The sequence below is a fragment of the Chiroxiphia lanceolata genome, chromosome 14 (assembly GCF_009829145.1).
Source record: "Chiroxiphia lanceolata isolate bChiLan1 chromosome 14, bChiLan1.pri, whole genome shotgun sequence".
Lineage (NCBI taxonomy): Eukaryota > Metazoa > Chordata > Aves > Passeriformes > Pipridae > Chiroxiphia > Chiroxiphia lanceolata.
Genome location: NC_045650.1, coordinates 2,656,370 through 2,670,011, shown reverse-complemented (window position 1 = coordinate 2,670,011; position 13,642 = coordinate 2,656,370). Strand labels below are relative to the sequence as shown.

General features: G+C 59.5%; 1 protein-coding gene across 5 annotated transcripts; it reads left to right on the top strand.

Moving 5' to 3' along the window:
• The first annotated feature begins 17 nt into the window (after nt 1–17).
• Nucleotides 18–6,430, top strand: LOC116794103 (regulator of cell cycle RGCC-like). 5 transcript variants are annotated; one of them, XR_004359688.1, is made up of 6 exons: nt 18–194; nt 3,437–3,592; nt 4,340–4,420; nt 4,742–4,804; nt 4,968–5,235; nt 5,851–6,429. XR_004359688.1 is itself a non-coding variant. In XM_032702462.1 (5 exons), the coding sequence occupies exons 1-5, from the start codon at nt 41–43 to the stop codon at nt 5,856–5,858; spliced, it is 462 nt and encodes a 153-aa protein (XP_032558353.1). In that variant the 5' UTR covers nt 18–40; the 3' UTR covers nt 5,859–6,429. The 5 variants fall into 5 exon arrangements, 2 of the variants coding, with proteins under 2 accessions (XP_032558353.1, XP_032558354.1); XR_004359689.1 differs by lacking the exon at nt 18–194 and adding an exon at nt 2,717–2,822 and having other exon boundaries at nt 5,851–6,430; XR_004359690.1 differs by lacking the exon at nt 18–194 and adding an exon at nt 3,113–3,298 and having other exon boundaries at nt 5,851–6,430.
• Nucleotides 6,431–13,642: the final 7,212 nt, after the last annotated feature.

Sequence of the window (13,642 nt, the reverse complement as noted above, 5' to 3'; positions counted from 1 at the left end):
GCTGTGCCCCTGGCACAGCCCTGCCTCTGCCATCTGCTTCATGGGAGTTTGGGGAATGAGATTCCCATCCCCAGAGCTGAGGGGACTGGAGCGTCCATCTTTCGAGGGAAGGCTGAGGGAGCTGGGACTGTTCAGCTTGGAGAAGAGACAACTTGTCCCCCAAAGGGACCTTATGGATGTATCTAAGTGCTTTTTTAAGGGCCTGGAGTGACAGGACGAGGGGGAATGGCTTACCACTGCCAGAGGGCAGGGTTAGATGGGATATTGGGAAGAAATTCTTCATTGTGAGGATGGTAAGGCCCTGGCACAGGTTGCTCAGAGAAGTTGCCATGGGCAAAGACACCTTCCACTGGACCAGGTTGCTTCCAAGACTCCATCTAGCCTGGTCCTGAACACTTCCAGGGATGGGGCGGCCCTTTTGCAAACAAAACCAGGCTGGAGTGTCTGGTGGAACAGCAGCATGGGGAGGGATGGGGATGTTTAAAGGACCAAAGCTCCATCAGTGCTTCGCTCCATGAGGGTTTTCCTACATTCACATCCAGAGTTGGTCCATGGATGATGGTCCATGATCCTAGATCATCTTTAAGGTCCCTTCCAACCCAAAACATCCTGTGAGAGGTGGAATGGGGAATCGCAGCCAGGGCCAGCTCTCCAGGAAGCTTTGGGCTGGTGGGATGCTCCCATGTGTCATAGCTCTGGGCACATCTTGTAGTACCGAGAGGATGATGAAGGGCTGGATGACCCTTTCCCTGCTGCTGGCCTGAGAGGGAGGATGGATTCATATTCCATATTCCATATTCCGCCACAGCCTGTACCCAGTACTGGTCTAAAGGCACCAGAGCCTCAGGGCTGGGCTCTTATTTTGCAAAGGTCCCTTCCCTGAGGATGGGTACAGTTGGGATGGGTGGGGAAGTATTTCCTGGAGGAGTGTGTGCTGTGAGATAGCTGGTGAGACCTCCCGGGTCTCTGGTCTCTGATAAGCTCCAGAGACCAGCAGTGCTGTTGAGTCTGTGGGAGTGGATAAGCTCGGGACACCACGGGGCTGCTGAAGGTTCCTGAGGTCACCAGCACACCCGAGTGTCCACTGTGAAACCAACACCATCTCCAGTGGCTGGGCTGGGTGGGATTGTACCTGCTGCAAGAGCAGCCCCTCTGGGGACCTTCCAAATTCCTTCTTAGGGTGGTAAAACAATGGCACAGGTTGCCCAGAGAAGCTGTGGCTGCTCAATCCCCAGAAGTGTTCCAGCCAAGCTGAACAGGGCTCGGAGCAACCTGGGACAGTGGAAGGTCTTCCTGCCCATGGCAGGAGATGTAACTGGATGGGTTTTAAGGACCCTTCCAACTCACTTCATTCCTGACTCTGTGATTCTGTGGATGAGACAGGGATGCTGACACATGAGGCAGCTCTTTGCAGGAAAAGTCCTGTTGCAGTTCACTTTCCCAGCGCCACAAAGGGGGCAGGGAGGGCATGTGGGGCTTGCTGGGAAGCGCCATCTTTCTTCTTTTACTACCAAAACTATGAAAATCACTGTAGGGTGTTTCTCCCACCACATCAGAAGCCTAAAACTGCTCAGTGCCGGTGGGATATTGCTGGAAACTCCGCTTGAGGGCAGCCCAGCACCGGCCTGCCCACGGCCTCCCTGAGCTGCACGGACACTCCTCCGCCTGAAGGAGCAGCCGGCTCTGGCTGCGGGAACACACCAGTGCTCGCTTAGAGCTGCTCTCTGTCAGCCTCACAAAATAAACCCCGTCCCCAATCAGTTGCAAAGCTCATTCAGGGAGCCTTGGCATTGCTCCGAAGAGTCCAGTGGCTTTTGCCATGCTCCAGGTTCTGTTCTCGTGGGCTCTTTGCCCTGGTTGTTGTCGGGTTGTTAATGTTTGGAGGTGTCTGTTGTTGTTGAGGGGGGTGGTGGCTGTTTTGGGGGGTGGTGGCTGTTGTGGGTGGTTGGTGTTTCAGGGGCAGTTGCTGCTGTTGGAGTGGTTCTGGCTGGTTCTCAGCACCAACCCCACCAAAACCATCTTGAAGCACTCAGCACTGGTGGGGTTTCACATCTAAAGTCAAGCTTAGGGCTTGTGTGAAGGGCACAACAGGGAGTATCTGCAAGAGTGGGATCAACTGCTTGGATTCATGAGTGATTTTAGGGTCAATGGCAAAGAAAGCAGGGCCCATTCCCTTCTTTTTTTTTTAATGCCCCTGTCTACCCTCATGCTGCCGAGCAGGATCCAGGGTGCTGCCCAGACACAGAGCTCAGGGCTTGACAGCTCACTGGGAAAACTGGAGGAGAAAATCATGGAATTGTTGAGGTTGGAAAAGCCCTCCAAGACCATCCAAGTTCAACTGCTCCCCCAACACTGCCAAGGCCACCACTAACCCATGTCCACAAGTGTCACGTACACATGGCTTTTAAATCCTTCTAGGAAGGGGGACTCCACCACTGCCCTGGGCAGCCTGTGCCAGGGCTGGACAACCCCTTTCCATGAAGGAATCTTTCCCAATATCCAACCTAAACCTTCCCTGGTACAACTTGAGGCCGTTTTTCCCTTGTTCCCTGGGCGCAGAGCCCGACTCCCCCCTGCTCCACCCACCTCTCCGGGGTGTGTGGAGAGCTCAGGGGGGACCTGAGCACGGCCGGGGGGGTGATCCCGGGACCCGCCCGGGATCCCCCGGGAGCGCCCGTTGGGGCGGAGCCTCTTGGAGGCCCCGCCCAGGCCCCGCCCACCCCATCACCGGTTTGGGGCCAAAACCGCCGGGACCGGGACCCGCCGCTGCCTCGGGACCGGAGCGCAGGGAGCGGAGCAGAGCAGAGCCCGCCGAGCAGCCGGTGAGTGCCGAGCCGAGCCGAGCCGAGCCGAGCCGAGCCACCTCCCCGGAGCCCCCCCTCCCCGCCCACAGGGACTCTGCTCCTGCATTCCCCCCCACACCTCGCTGCGCATCCCGTCGGGAATCCCCGGGAGCGGGATGGAGCCTGGAGCTCCCGGACTGTCCTGGCCGGGGATTGTGGTCCCTTCCACCTCCCATCCAGGCTGCCCAGAGGAACTGTGGCTGCCCCATCCCTGGAAGTGTCCAAGGCCAGGTTGGGCGGGGCTTGGAGCAACCTGGGCTAGTGGAAGGTGTCCCTGCCCATGGCAGGGGGTGGGACTGGATGGGCTTTAAGGTTCCTTCCCACCTAAACCATTCCGAGATTCTATCAAGCCCCTTACCTGGATAGGACCGTCTCGTACTGGGTTGGACACCAGCTCAGCTGTGGGATGAGCTGGAGGGATGTCTGAGGTGTCTGAGGAGCTGGATAAGCTCAGAGTAAGGCTGAGAACTGCCTGCAGGGAGGGGACCTGGATCCTGGCTCTGTCCCGTGCCCAGCCTGGGGCTGCTCCCAAGAGGGTCTTGCTGGGGCTGCCTGCAGGGTGGGTGCTCCAACACCCCCTTCTTGCCCCCCAGCGATGGCTGAGGAGCTCAGTGACCTGCTCAGGGAGTTTGATGAGGTGATGGAGGACTTTGACCGAGGCCCTGCATGTCAGTACCAGCAGCACCTGGAAGAGCTGAAGAGGAAAGTGGGACACAGTGTGTACGACAGCGGCATCGATGAGCTGGAGAGTGAGTCTGGGGCTGGGGAACGAAATGTATGAGCAGGAGAGTGAGTCTGGGGCTGGGGAACAAAATGGGTGAGCTGGAGAGTGAGTCTGGGGCTGGGGAACGAAATGGGTGAGCTGGAGAGTGAGTCTGGGGCTGGGGAACGAAATGGGTGAGCTGGAGAGTGAGTCTGGGGCTGGGGAATGAAATGGGTGAGCTGGAGAGTGAGTCTGGGGCTGGGGAACAAAATGGGTGAGCTGGAGAGTGAGTCTGGGGCTGGGGAGTGACGAGCCGTGGGGGAGGATGACGTCTGTTGGTGTGGGAGCTCTGGGGTTCCTCCATGGAAAACCACTGAGCTTTCTGCTGCCTGACTCATCCCTGGTGGGCTGGATGAGCAACACTACGGGGATGACCACTGGATCCTGGCCCAGGACCTGCCAACATCTGCCAGGGCTCCTTCTGCCGGGCTGGCTGCTGCATGACTGTAGGAGGCTTGGGATAAGTGGGAGCTCAGAGGGACTCAATTCCATGTAATAACCCTGAGAGTCCTCGTGACTGTGCCCAGACAGCCTCTTGTGATCTTTGGCCCAAGAAAGAAGCTCAGTCACCTTTTTCCAAGCATTTCTGGTACCAGGGGAAGAGCAGATGGGCTGTCCAAGCACGAGGGAGGACCTGGCACCCCGTGCCACGCGCTTGGTTGGTCCCTGCTCCTGCAATGTGCCCATGGGGTGCCTGTGGCCAGGGCCAGGGACTGATGCTTTTTGTGTGCAGGTGCCAGCACGTCCCCAGGAAGCAGCCTCAACTCCAGTGAGGAGCACCTCAACACCCCAGCCGACACTTACCCCACCAAAGGTGAGCCTGGCTCTGTCCCCAGGGCTCTGCCAGTGCTTCCTTCCACGTGCTCAGCCCGGCTTGGTGACCATTGGGCTTCCTTGTATGGGGGGTGTCAGTGGGGTCCCGCAGGATTAGGAGATGGGACTGAGCCCTGGTGTTCTGGCAGGATCCTGGAACAGCCATCAAGCTGGATTAGTGTGTTCCCAGTCAGGAATGGATTGGCTGGGATGGAAACAGCTGCAGCTGGAGCAGCTGTGGTTAGGAACAAGGGGTAGGGGGTCTTTCCTCTCCCAAGTAAGAGGAGGAATGGGAAGACCTGACCATGTTTCTCCCCACTAGCTAAGCTTGGTGACACGCAGGAGCTGGAGGAGTTCATCGCGGACCTGGATAAAGCCTTGGAGGGTACGTGCCCAGCTCTGATCCCTGCACTTCCCACGTGCTGGGGCTCCTCCACTGCCCCTGGCCAGTACCCCTCCTGCCTGGGGGTCCTGCTGCAGGGCGCTTGGAGCCCGGGTTCGGTCTTTTCTTTTGGCGAGGGGCTCATGGATGTCACTTCCCTCTTCAGGCTCTTTCAGCTGGGGCAGAAATACAAAGGCTTAAGTGTGTTCCTTTGTCTGCTGCCTCAGCTTCCCCCAGCTGATGAGCTGGAGGTGCTGGTACCTGGGGAAGGGACTGAGGATATGAAGGCCATGTTGGTCCTGGCAGTGATGCCCAACAGGACATCCTGCAGAGCTGTTGATGTTTCTGGGAAGATGCAGAGGTGCCTGTGGCTCTCTGCCTGCAGCCTCCCTCCAGCTCCTGCTTGGAGGCTGCTCTTTGCTTGAGGGAGAAAGGTGAGCAGGAGGAAAAGAGGATTTTTCCTTGTGGTATATCCTAGCCCTGTGGAAATATCTCATCTGGAGGGAGCAGAGTGGGTCTGTGCGGTGGCAGAAAGGGGAATCCCAGTCTGTGGGTTGTGTTCTCCTTCTCCACATGTTTCTGTCCTGATGAGGGCCAGGGGGTGTCACTGGGGAAGGGGGTGATGCTGTGTTGGGCAGCTCTGGCAGCTCTGTGATCTGGTGAGGTTGGCTGCTCCCCAATAGCTTCCTTGCTGGGGAAACTGAGGCAGGGGCCACACTTCCTCTCACAGGGGAACAGCATGACAGGCTGGAGGCAGAGAGAACTTGATTTAAAAAAATAATGAGATATTTCCCCCTACACGGACCGTGTAAGGCACAGTTCCCGTATCTGTTCCCTTCCCTGAGTATCCAAAATGAGGTGGCTGGTGGGAAGTGTTGCTCTGCAGGCCCCAGCCGTGCTCGGAGGGAGTGAGACAAGAAGGGGACCAGAGCTGTCTCCCATCCCCCAGATTTCTGCTCTAACCCTGCTGCTGGTGGTGCCAGGGGGTCCAGTGCAGCCCCCCCGGCCATCCTCTCACCATCTTCTTTCCCCTCTGTGTCATCCTGCAGAGATGTGAGATGTGGTTCGGGGTTTGGAGAGGAGGATCCCCAGCAGCTGAGCCCCCCTGATGCCTGCCTGATGCACCCTCTGCTTCTGCACCCACTGCTGGCCTGGGGATGGCTCCTGGGGCCATGCTGGGGACGGGGACAGGCGCAGGGACAGGCGGTGGGGACGGATCCGGCCATGGGACAGTGGTGGCAGGACCCTGCCAGTGCCGAGAGAGGAGAACCCGGGGTGGGCACCGGGCTGTGCCCTGCACGGGGGCTGGTGGCTCCTGGGACTGAGTGGGTTGAGGAGGTCTGTGCCGCTGATGAAGCCCTTGGAGACCCCCTGGGTGATTTTGGGGAAGGACATCAGTGTTACCTTGGTGTCCCCTCCAGATTGGGAAAGCCTGTTCCCCCGGTGGCATCTGTCACAGGTGGTGGCAGCCACTGCTGGCCCTTTGCTTTGCATGGGGACCCCCAAATCTGGCCCATCCCTGCCCCCCAAGTGCCTCTGTCCCAGCTGCTGCTGCTGTAAATACTGTAAAAAGGATGTTTTGGGCTGTACAGAGAGAATGTGTTTCTATAAACAGGATTTTAAGCCTCTGTTTGTCTTTGTCCATCCTTTTCCTGTGTGTGGGGGGGGAGCAGGGATGCCTGGGCCATGCCCCGGCCCTGGGGCTGCCAGCTGGTGGGACTGGCATTGGAAAAATGGAGGGAGAGACCTCAGGGAAGCAAATTCAGCAGCGTGTGCCTGCCTGAAGGAGGGTATTGGACTGGGAATCCCTGGTCCTCCATTCCACTTGGCTCTTGGACAGTGTGGAGTGGGCGAGGGGGCAGAGTCCATCCCTTTCCCACTCCATCTGCTCAGGGAGATGGGCCACTGCCTGCTCCTCTGTCAGGGGTGGGTGACACTGCTCTGAGGATCCTGCTTCCAAATGGATGTGCCCTGGTACCACTTTGTCTTGGTACTGCCACTGGAACAGCCCCAGGAACAAGCCTCCCGGGATATGGGTTTGCAGCCCTCTGCCAAGCTGAGCTTGGACAGAGGTTTGGCTGTTGACTGGGATGATGGGTCCCCCCCAGGTTTCCTCTCCTTCGTTTCCCTCCCAGAGTTTCCCCTCCCCAGGAGCTGCCCCGTGTGCTTTGGAATGACCGAGAAGGAACGTGGGCGTCTGCTCGTCCCAGGGCTGGCAGCACTGCCCTCCCTCCCTCCCTCCCTGTGATCTGCGTGTGGAGCAGGGTCACATGTGGCTCTGCTGCAACTGTCTGAGCAGGAAACGGGCAGTTTCGCTTTCTTCCCTCATCCCTGTCCGCGAGTGCTGAGCAGGGGGATGTTGGTCATGTCCTCTGCCAGCCCCTGGACTTAGAGCTGCCGCAGGAGTCTGCTGAGCCCGCACTAATCCAAGCCCGCACTAATCCGAGCCCTGGGAGGGAGGGCAGGACAGGAGCGGGGGCTTCTGGGCAGGCCCGGAGCCCCGGGCAGGACAGAGCAGGCACGGGGACACTTTCTGCTGTTGCTGTCCCCGTGTTGTGTGATGTTACTGCTGATCTCCCTCCCAAACAGACCCCGAGGAGCAGCCAGAAAATGGGGGTGAGAGTGTGTGGCAAGGTGGTGATGTTTGGAGTGTCTGTGACACTCAGGGATCTGCCCGTGATGCTCTGTGGGGTCACACAGCCCACATCACCGGGGCCACAGGGACAGGGGACAAGAGGACTGTCCCCACCGTGCCTATGGCAGCAACCCCCGTGTCACCGGGGACGTTTTTCCCCTCTGAGTCAGTGCTCGCAGCGTTTCACCCTCGCTGTCTCGCTCTGACTCCAGGGTTCATTATTCCACCCACGGTCCCGTTCTGCCTCTGGGCAACACCAGCTCCTCCCCAGCCCGTGTGGGAAGGGGTTTTTAACCCACCCCCCCCAGTGCTGTCCCCGATGGGTCACGGTGGTGCTCTGGCTGCCGCTGTCCCCAAGTGCCACTCACCCCCTCGCCCCCCGTGGCAGCGGCAAACGTTGCCAAGCAGCCACAGAAATAAATATTTTCCAGCCCCAAATCTGCTGTGGCTGATACACCCCCGCAGCCACAGCACAGCCCCGGGGAAGCTCTGGAGGTTGTTTGTTGTGGGCGTTGCCAGGAGCGGGTTGGGGTGTCAGCCCGGGCTCCTGCAGCCCCTCAGGGTCGGGATGGGTGTGGGGGTGCTGCCCACGCCCCGCAGCTGAGCCGTCCCATCCCGTCAGTGCAGGAGCCTCTCCAGGGCTCATGGGACCTCCTGCCCCCCTGACTGTCAGCATCTGATTGGGTTGGGGCTTGGGGGGACAGTGGGATTGGACTGGATACCCCACAGTGCCAGTACTGTGTGTGGGGTGACAGAGGACCTAATGCCAGCCCTGTCCTGCCCAGCCTGTGCCGACAGCAGCTCAACCTAAATCTCCATGACGGGCTTCCCAGGGCAGTGGTGGAGCCACCATCCCTGGAAATGTTAAAAAACCCCATGTAGATGTGGCACGTGGGGACATGGTTTAGTGGTGGCTTTGACAGGGAATGGCTGGACTCTGATCTCGGAGGGCTTTTCCCACCTCAATGATCCCATGATTCTATGGCTTGTGCATGCTGGTGAAGCAGATCCCTTTGGGCACAGCAGCTCTTCTGCTGGGACAGGGGCTGGATCTTTTTTCCTGGGAATCTCTGGAAGGGCTTGGGGACATACCTGGATGGTGGGGTGGCACTGAGGTGAGGGCTGTGGCATCCACTGCCCTGTGGAGGGACAGTTGCCCAAGGGCTGTTGTGTAGCCTGGGAGGACCCCTGCCCCCCCATGCTCATGGGGGTACTGAGGCTGAGCAGGGTGGTGGGTTGGAGGCTCTGTGGGTCAGAGGTGGCCCCACTGTGCACGGGCCATGGAGGGGCTGCAAAAGCAATCAGCACGAACACGCACGTCCTGTGACACTGCCACTCCTCCCCTGGGCCCCCTGCCCACGGCACCACGGGCGGGGGGAGCTGGAGCAGGGCCAAGGAGCAGCTGGGATGGGCTGGATGGGGTGTGTGGCTCAGCAAAAAGCCGTGAGAGGGACCTGAAGGGAACCCACTCTCTGGAGGTATTGGGAGCTGAGGGTGCCAGAGCTGCACAGGGCGTTCTGGAGGCCCCGCCATCAGCTGGGAGCTGCTGGTCCGGGCTGTCGGGGTGCAGGGAGAAGAATGCCAGCCCTGGCCAGGCTGGAGCAGGGCTGTGGTGGTGCACAGGGCCCCTAGCGAGGCTGTCCCCGCTCCCTGAGCGCTCCCCACTGCCGTCCCCAGCGGTTCGAGTGTTTTCTTAGAAGCGAGAGCAGCGTGCGCGGGACGGGATGTGGGTAATCACCGGAGCCGGGGCGGCTGCACGGGCCCCCTGCCTGCAGCTGTTCCCGCAAAACCAGCTTTTCCGGAGCCCACCTGGGTGTTTGCCAGCGGAGCAGGCGCTGAGCCCCACACGCTCCCTCCCCCGGCCCTCAGTGAGCCCCCTTCCCCAGGCTGGGGGATGCAGCTCCAGCCTGGAGCAGATCTGGCGTCCTGGAGACCCAGATGGATGTGCTGGGACATGGAGGGGACAGCTTTAGCAGAAGTGGCCCTGGCTGGAGACAGTCACCTCCCTCACTGACTGCTGGGTGGGCAGCCAGAAACCTCCCCGGTGGCCACCACTGTAGGGACCACCTGTGGGCAGGTGTTGCCTGTGTCTCCCTGCTTTTCCCTTCTCTATATTCCCAGGAAGAAGGCGTGTATGGAGGCATCTCTCAAGGCAGGGCCACCATGCAGGTGCCAGGGCTTCTGTCTGTGCCTGGGAGCTGATAGTCCCTCACCCCCCACGCCAGGGCTTGATGTTCCTCGATGAAGTTGCTGGGAAAGATCCCAGAGGGATCTTTCCAGCCTCTGAGGGGGTAAAAAGAGTCACCAGATCTCCCCTAAAAGAAGTTGTGGCCACTCTGTGCTTCAAAGAGGAACCTCAACCCTCTGGGGAAGGGAAGTCCCCAGCTGCTCAGACAGTCTGGCAGTAGTGATGTAAGAGGCTGTAACTATTTTGGGAGACAGTGTAACCCTGGGGATGCCACCTGCTTTCTTTCCCTTAAAGCCCCCTCACATGTTTTTGTGGAATCGTAGAATGGTTTGGGTGGGAAGGGACCTTAAAACCCATCCAGTCCCATCCCTTTCCATGGGCAGGGACACCTTCCACAAGCCCAGGTTGCTCCAAGCCCCGTCCAACCTGGCCTTGGACACTTCCAGGGATGGGGCAGCCACAGCTTCTCTGGGCAGCCTGTGGCAGGGCCTCCTCACCCTCACAGGGAAGAATTTCTTCCCAATATCCCATCTAACCCTGCCCTCTGGCAGTGGGAAGCCATTCCCTCTTGTCCTGTCACTCCAGGTCCTTGTCCCCAGTCCCTCTCCAGCTCTCCTGGAGCCCCTTTAGGCCCTGCAAGGGGCTCTCAGGTCTCCCTGGATCCTTCTCTTCTCCAGGTGAACCCCCCCAGCTCTCCCAGCCTGGCTCCAGAGCAGAGGGGCTCCAGCCCTTGGAGTATGGTGGGATCTTCCCACATTTACAAGAAAGAAGGGAGAAACTGGGCCCTTTTAGGTTTTCCAGGAGGCTGGTGCCTGCAGACCAGGGTTAGGAAATTCCTCAGCTGTACTGGGACTCTGCCAGCTCCTGAAAAAGTCCCTGGGGAGCCTCCATGTGACCCCAAATCACCCGGGGGGACAGGAGAGCTCCACAGCAGGGTCAGTGGGGAGTGGGTTCTTCCCCCTCCCAGGGATGCCAGCATCCATAGATGGGAGTAGGCAACCTCCTCTGGGTCCCCCCAAGCTCCAGAGCGATCAGGGGGGTTTGGTGTTTCTTTGGCCACTGCTCAACCTCTGACTTCATCCCCCAGTTATCCAAAGAGACAATGCCGGTGGTGGTGGCCAGCAGGGCATCCTGTCCCCTCACCCCCCCTCCCTGCCCCCAGTCACTTCCCAGGATTGTTCTGCTCCCTTGGCCAGGGGCTGGATGGGGAGTCCCCCGGGAGCGGGAAGGGACGAGCCTCACGTGCCTGGTGGCTGCTGGAGTTTCGTTCAGCGCCGGAGCACGGCCGGGGCACGGCATGAACCGGGGTAAGGTCATCCCGTCCCTGGGATTTCTCCTGCCACCACTCCCTCCGCTCCACTAGGAACTGCCCTCCTGCCCCGGGCTGCAGGGCAGGAGCCCCAGTCCCATCCCAGCCAAAACCCTCTGTCTGCTGGCACTGAGACCGACCCGGGTTGGGGTGAACTGGAGGGAGAACAGCGGATCACGGCGGAACCAGGACGTGCTCTCTGCTGGCTTAGCTGGCATTAACCTCGTGATTAAACTAATTAATGCAACACCAGGAGAATCCAGCCCTGTGTCACCGTTCCCTGGCTGCAAGCCTCCATTCAGGCAGGGGCTAAGCCTGCAAATACCTGTCCCTGACATAATCCCCCCGATTTCTGCGCCTGGAGGCCGGAGGCTGTTCCAGCAGCAATCTTTGGACCTGGAATATCTGCTTTTCCCCTTGCAATTCCTCGTGGTTTGGGAGCACAGTGCTCAGCCACATGCTCCTTCCTCGCATATCCCATGTCCTGCCCACCCAACTGCTGTAGGGAATGTTTAGATTATAAAGTTCAGTTCTTTTCCCGTTTTGCTGTGATATTTGCTTTTTTGGGGGGATGTGTTCACAGAATCCCACAATGGTTTGGTCTGGAAGGAACCTTAAAGCCCATCCAGTTCCAATCCCTGCCATGGGCAGGGACACCTTCCACTAGCCCAGGTTGCTCCAAGCTCCATCCAACCTGGCCTGGGACACTTCCAGGGAAGGGGCAGCCACAGTTTCTCTGGGCAACCTGTGCCAGGGCCTCCCCACCCTCACAGGGAGGAGTTTCTTCCCAATGTCCCATCTATCCTTGCCCTCTGGCTGTTTGAAACCATTATTCGTTGGTCTCTGCTGGCTCCAGCAGCATTCCAACTGTGCAGGCGAGTGGGGGGACACTGGATGCTCCCAGATCCCCCCACCCCAGCCACGTGTTTCCAGCTTCTGCTATTTCAGGGCTTCCTGTTTCCCTGAATCAAGCAGCTTCCTGGCAGGCTGGGACGAGCCTGGGGCTGTCCCTGCTGTGGTGGGACGGGGCTGTGTTCAACATCCAGCCAGGGGCATTTATTCTTCCTTCTGCTGATGCTCCTGAGCATAGAAAACAATGGGCAGGAAATTAGGGTTGGGGTCTGTGTTCCTTCCCCACGGAGCAGCCCAGTCCCAGCCGAGGGAGCTGGGGGGGCCCAGCCTGGGGAAAAGGAGGCTCAGGGGGCACCTTCTTGCTCCCTACAATTTCCTGGTAGGAGAGTGGGGCCGGATGGGGGTCGGGCTTTGCTCCCAGGGAACAAGAGATAGGACAAAAGGACATGGTCTGAAGTTGTGCCAGGGGAGGGTCAGGTTGGATATTGGGAAAATTCTTTCATGGCGAGGGTTGTCCAGCCCTGGCACAGCTGCCCAGGGCAGGGGTGGAGTCCCCATCCCTGGGGGGATTTAACAACCGTGTGGATGTGGCACTTGTGGACATGGGCCAGTGGTGGCATTTGCAGTGCTGGGGAAGGGTTGGACTTGATGATCTCAGAGAGCTTTTCCAACCTTAATGATTCCCTGATGGATTCCATCATTCTGTGATCACCCCAGGGCTTTGTGTTCCCCTGGGTTGTTTCCCAGGCGGGACCTGCCACGATCCCAGACCCGGAAAGGAAACCAGCCGGGTTTTGAGCCAGTCGCCATGGGATGAGGAGGAGGAGGAGAAGGAGAAGATGCCCCCAGGGACACGGCGGGATAACGGCAGCTCCGGGATGCTCCCGGCCGGTGCTGAGCTCTGTCCTGCCCGCACCGCTGCTGCCCTCTAGTGACCCCCAGCACTGGGACTGGCGGCACTGGTGGCACTGGTGGAGGACTGGGAGGGTGGGCTCTGCTGATGGGGCTGCATGGGAGGGCTTGGCTCCTTCTGGGGCATCACTCCTGGCCCGGGGAGCTTCATGCCGCTGAGGATGGATGCTCACGGACAGGGGTGGAGATTCCCCTTAAACCTCTTGCCGGTGGTTCTTCCGTCCCAGTGTTTGGTCCAAGGTGAGGAGGAGGGAAACTGAGGCACGGTGACTGTCCTTGCCTCCGGGCTGGGACAAGGATGGAGGGGGTTACGGGATCGGGGGGTCTGGGCTGGGGGGCGCCGGGTTAGGAGGGGGTCCGGGGCTGCCTGAGCTCCAGACGGGTCCGCCCTGGGGGACAGAGGGGATGGAGCACTCCGGGGGGCAGCGGGAGCCCCTGCTCTGTCAGTGGAAGGGAGTCAGTGACGGGGGGGGTCTTCAGCAAAGGGGGAGTCAACAGGAGCGGGATCATTGATGGGCGTCTCTTCTGGGGAAGCCAGTGATGGGGGTCAAAGATGGGGGGGGCAGTGATGGGGGGTCAGTAATGGGGGATCACTGATTGAGGGCCAGTGATGGGGGATGTCAGTGACGGGGGTCTGTGATGGGGGTCAGTGATGGGGGTGTTAGTAATGGGGGTCAAAGATGGGGGGTGTCAGTGATGGAGGGTGTCAGTGAGGGGGTCAAAGACAGGGGGGTCAGTAATTGGGGGGCGTCAGTGATGGGGGATGTCAGTGATGGGGGGGTCAGTGATGGGGGGTCGGTAATGGGGAGTCAGTGATAGGGGATCAGTGATTGGGGTGCCAGTGATGGAGGTGTCAGTGATGGGGGTGTCAGTGATGGGGCGGCAGTGATGGGGAGGTCAGTAATGGGGGTCAGTGATGGGAGGTGTCAGTGATGGGGGGGGTCA